At 15.8% G+C, this 3876-nt stretch overlaps 2 protein-coding genes across 2 annotated transcripts; both read right to left on the reverse strand.

Annotated features, from left to right (window-relative positions):
- Positions 1 to 255: 255 nt before the first annotated feature.
- On the reverse strand, positions 256 to 940 carry LOC123274744 (cytochrome c oxidase subunit 2-like; the record flags this gene model as incomplete). Its single annotated transcript, XM_044742475.1, is given in 1 exon segment — positions 256 to 940. A coding segment is annotated over 1 exon segment (672 nt), but the record flags the coding sequence as incomplete, so codon positions are not given.
- Positions 256 to 1857, reverse strand: LOC123274745 (cytochrome c oxidase subunit 1-like; the record flags this gene model as incomplete). The annotated part of the gene is given in 1 exon segment (XM_044742476.1): positions 256 to 1857. A coding segment is annotated over 1 exon segment (771 nt), but the record flags the coding sequence as incomplete, so codon positions are not given.
- Positions 1858 to 3876: the final 2019 nt, after the last annotated feature.

Below are 3876 nucleotides of genomic sequence, written 5' to 3' on the forward strand. Positions count from 1 at the left end.
AATCTATAGAAGATATTTGAGGAATATATATATATATATATATATATAATATTAGAAATAAACATTAAATTATTATAATTTGAATTAAAAAATCAATTCTTATTTTAAGATATCTAATAATTAAAAATATTAATTAACTTTAATAACTTTAAAATGACATTTTAATATTATATTTTAACTAATTTTTAATATTTAAAATAAATTAATATATTTTTGATTCCACAAATCAAAGTTTTTAAAATTAAACTATTTAAATTATTTAAAAATTTTAAAAATTAGTTTTAATTCAATTTATAAAATTGCTTAATTTAACAACCTCTAAAACAATAGGTATAAAACTATGATTTAATCCACAAATTTCTGAACATTGTCCAAAAAATAAACCAGAACGATTAATTATTACAAAAAATTGATTTATTCGACCAGGAATTCTATCAATTTTAATTCCTAAAGAAGGAATTGTTCAAGAATGAATTACATCAACTGAACTTACTAAACCACGAACTATAAAATTTTTAGGTAAAATTAATCGATTATCAACATCTAATAAACGAAAATTAGATATTAAATAATCTTTCAATATAAAAGAATCAAATTCAATTATAAAAAAATCTCTATATTCATATCTTCAATATCATTGATGACCTAAAATTTTAATAGTTATAAATGGATTAACTATTTCTTCTAACATATATAAAATATTTAATGAAGGTAAAGCTATAAAAATTAAAATAATTATTGGAATAATTGTTCAAATAATTTCAATTAATTGATTATGAAGAATATTCTTATTAATTAATTTATTAAAAAAAAATCAAATTATAATATATAAAATAAAAATTAAAATAATTAATAAAATTATTAAAATAAAATCATGAAAATAAATTATTATTATTATAATTAAAGAAAAAGAATCTTGAAAATTTATTAAAAATCATGTACAAATTTTTAAAAAAAATACTAAATATATTTTATTTATGAATCTTAAATTCATTGCACTAATCTGCCATTTTAAAAATTAAATTAATTTAATGAAATTTTTAAAGTTTCATCATAACTATGATCTAAAGGAGGATATAAATGTAATCATTCAATTGATGAATTAATAAATTTTACAAAAATTACAAATCGTTGTATAATAAATCTTTCTCAAATAATAAAAATAAATAAAAAAACACTAACTAATGAAATTAAAGAACCAATTGAAGAAAATAAATTTCAATTTAAATATATATCAGGATAATCAGAATATCGACGTGGTATACCTCTTAAACCTAAAAAATGTTGTGGAAAAAAAATTAAATTAACTCCAATAAATGTTAAATAAAAATGAATTTTTAAAAAATTTTCATTCATTATTAAACCAAAAAATATTGAAAATCAATAAATAAAACCTCCTAAAATAGCAAATACAGCACCTATGGATAAAACATAATGAAAATGTGCAACAACATAATATGTATCATGTAAAACAACATCAACAGAAGAATTTGATAAAACAACTCCTGTTAAACCACCTAAAGTAAATAAAAAAATAAAACCTATTGTTCATAAAATACTTAAATTATTAATTAATTTTACACCACTAAATGTAGCTATTCATCTAAAAATTTTAATTCCTGTAGGAACAGCAATAATTATTGTAGCTGAAGTAAAATAAGCCCGAGTATCAACATCTATCCCAATTGTAAATATATGATGAGCTCAAACAATAAATCCTAAAAAACCAATTGTCAATATAGCATAAATTATTCCTAATATACCAAAAGTTTCTTTTTTACCCCTTTCATTAAAAATTATATGAGAAATAATACCAAAACCTGGTAAAATTAAAATATAAACTTCAGGATGACCAAAAAATCAAAATAAATGTTGATAAAGAATTGGATCCCCTCCACCTGATGGATCAAAAAATCTTGTATTTATATTTCGATCAGTTAATAATATAGTAATAGCACCTGCTAAAACAGGTAAAGATAATAATAATAAAATTGCAGTAATAAATACAGATCAAGAAAATAAAGATATTTTATCTATATTAAATAAATTTGAACGTATATTTATAATAGTAGTAATAAAATTTACAGCACCTATAATTGAAGATGCACCAGCTAAATGTAAAGAAAAAATTCCTAAATCAACTGATATTCCCCCATGACCTAAAATTAATGATAAAGGAGGATAAACAGTTCAACCAGTTCCAACTCCTACATTAATAAATCTTCTTATAATTAATAATATTAAAGAAGGAATCAATAATCAAAAACTTATATTATTTATTCGAGGAAAAGATATATCTGGAGATCCTAATATCAAAGGAATTAATCAATTCCCAAAACCGCCAATTATTACAGGTATAACTATAAAAAAAATTATAATAAAAGCATGAGAAGTTACAATTCTATTATAAATCTGATCATTACCAATTAATCTTCCAGGTATTCCTAATTCTAAACGAATTAATAATCTTATAGAAAATCCTAATATTCCTGATCATAAACCAAATATAAAATATAAAATTCCAATATCTTTATGATTTGTTGATATTAATCATTTTATCATAATATATATACATATATATATATATATATATAAATAATATTAAAGAAAATTTAAATTCTTTTAAATAAATTTACAATTTATTACTTAAATCAGACATAATATTTAAATTAAATATTTTATTAGTTTAAAAAAAACATTAAATTGCAAATTTAAAATTAATTTTTATTATAAAATTTATAAAATAGTTTTATATATTAAACTTTGAAAGTTTAAAGTTTACATTAACTTAAAATTTTAAATTAATTTAAATAAAATACTACTATAAATAAATTTATAATAGAAAATAAATAAAAAATTAAATTAATAATAAAATCTTTTTTATAAATTATTAATATAAAATTATATTTAAAATTATCATTAAATAAAAATATATTATTAAATAATAATCGAATATAATAATATAAAAAAATTAAAGAAAAAAAAATTATAATTATTAAAATAAAATAATTTGATAAAAAAGAAATTTCTAAAATTGATAATCATTTAATTAAAAAACCAAAAAAAGGGGGAATTCCTCCTAATGAAAATAAAATTATAAAATTAAATTTTTTATTAAAAAAAAAACTTAATTTATTTAAATCATTTAAATTTAAAAAATTTAATTTATTAAAAATTATAAAAATTCTAAAATTTATAATTAAATAACTTATATAATAAATTATTCATAAATTTAAACTATAAATTAATAATATCAATATTCAACATAAATGATTAATTGAAGAATAAGCAAAAATAATTTTTAAATCAACAGAAATAAATGCTTTAAAAATACTAATAATTATTGAAATAATTAAAATAATTATAAAAATATTTAAATTAAAAATATAAAATATAATTAATATAGGAATTAATTTTTGTCAACTCGATAAAATTAAACATCTAATTCAATTTAAATTTTTTATTAAATCAATATATCAAAAATGAAAAGGAGGTATTCCTAATTTAATAAAAATTATTAAATTTATAAATAAATTTCTAATTAAAAATAAATTAATAAAATTTATAATAATAAAAAATAAAAAAATAGAAGAAGATATTGAATTAATTAAAAAATATTTTATTGATAAATCATATATATTTAAATTATTTATAATAATAAAAGTTAAAAATAAAATTAAATTTAATTCCATATTAATTCAAATTCTAAAATAAGAATTTATTGAAAAACATATAATTGGATTAATAAATAATAAAATTAATAAAATTAAATTATATTTTATATTAAAAATTTATAAATTAATGTTTAATGCATAAAAATTTTTGAAATTTTTCGAAATAGAATATATTCTATTATTTATAAACTAAAATATTTTT

The sequence above is a fragment of the Cotesia glomerata genome, unplaced genomic scaffold (assembly GCF_020080835.1).
Source record: "Cotesia glomerata isolate CgM1 unplaced genomic scaffold, MPM_Cglom_v2.3 scaffold_688, whole genome shotgun sequence".
Lineage (NCBI taxonomy): Eukaryota > Metazoa > Arthropoda > Insecta > Hymenoptera > Braconidae > Cotesia > Cotesia glomerata.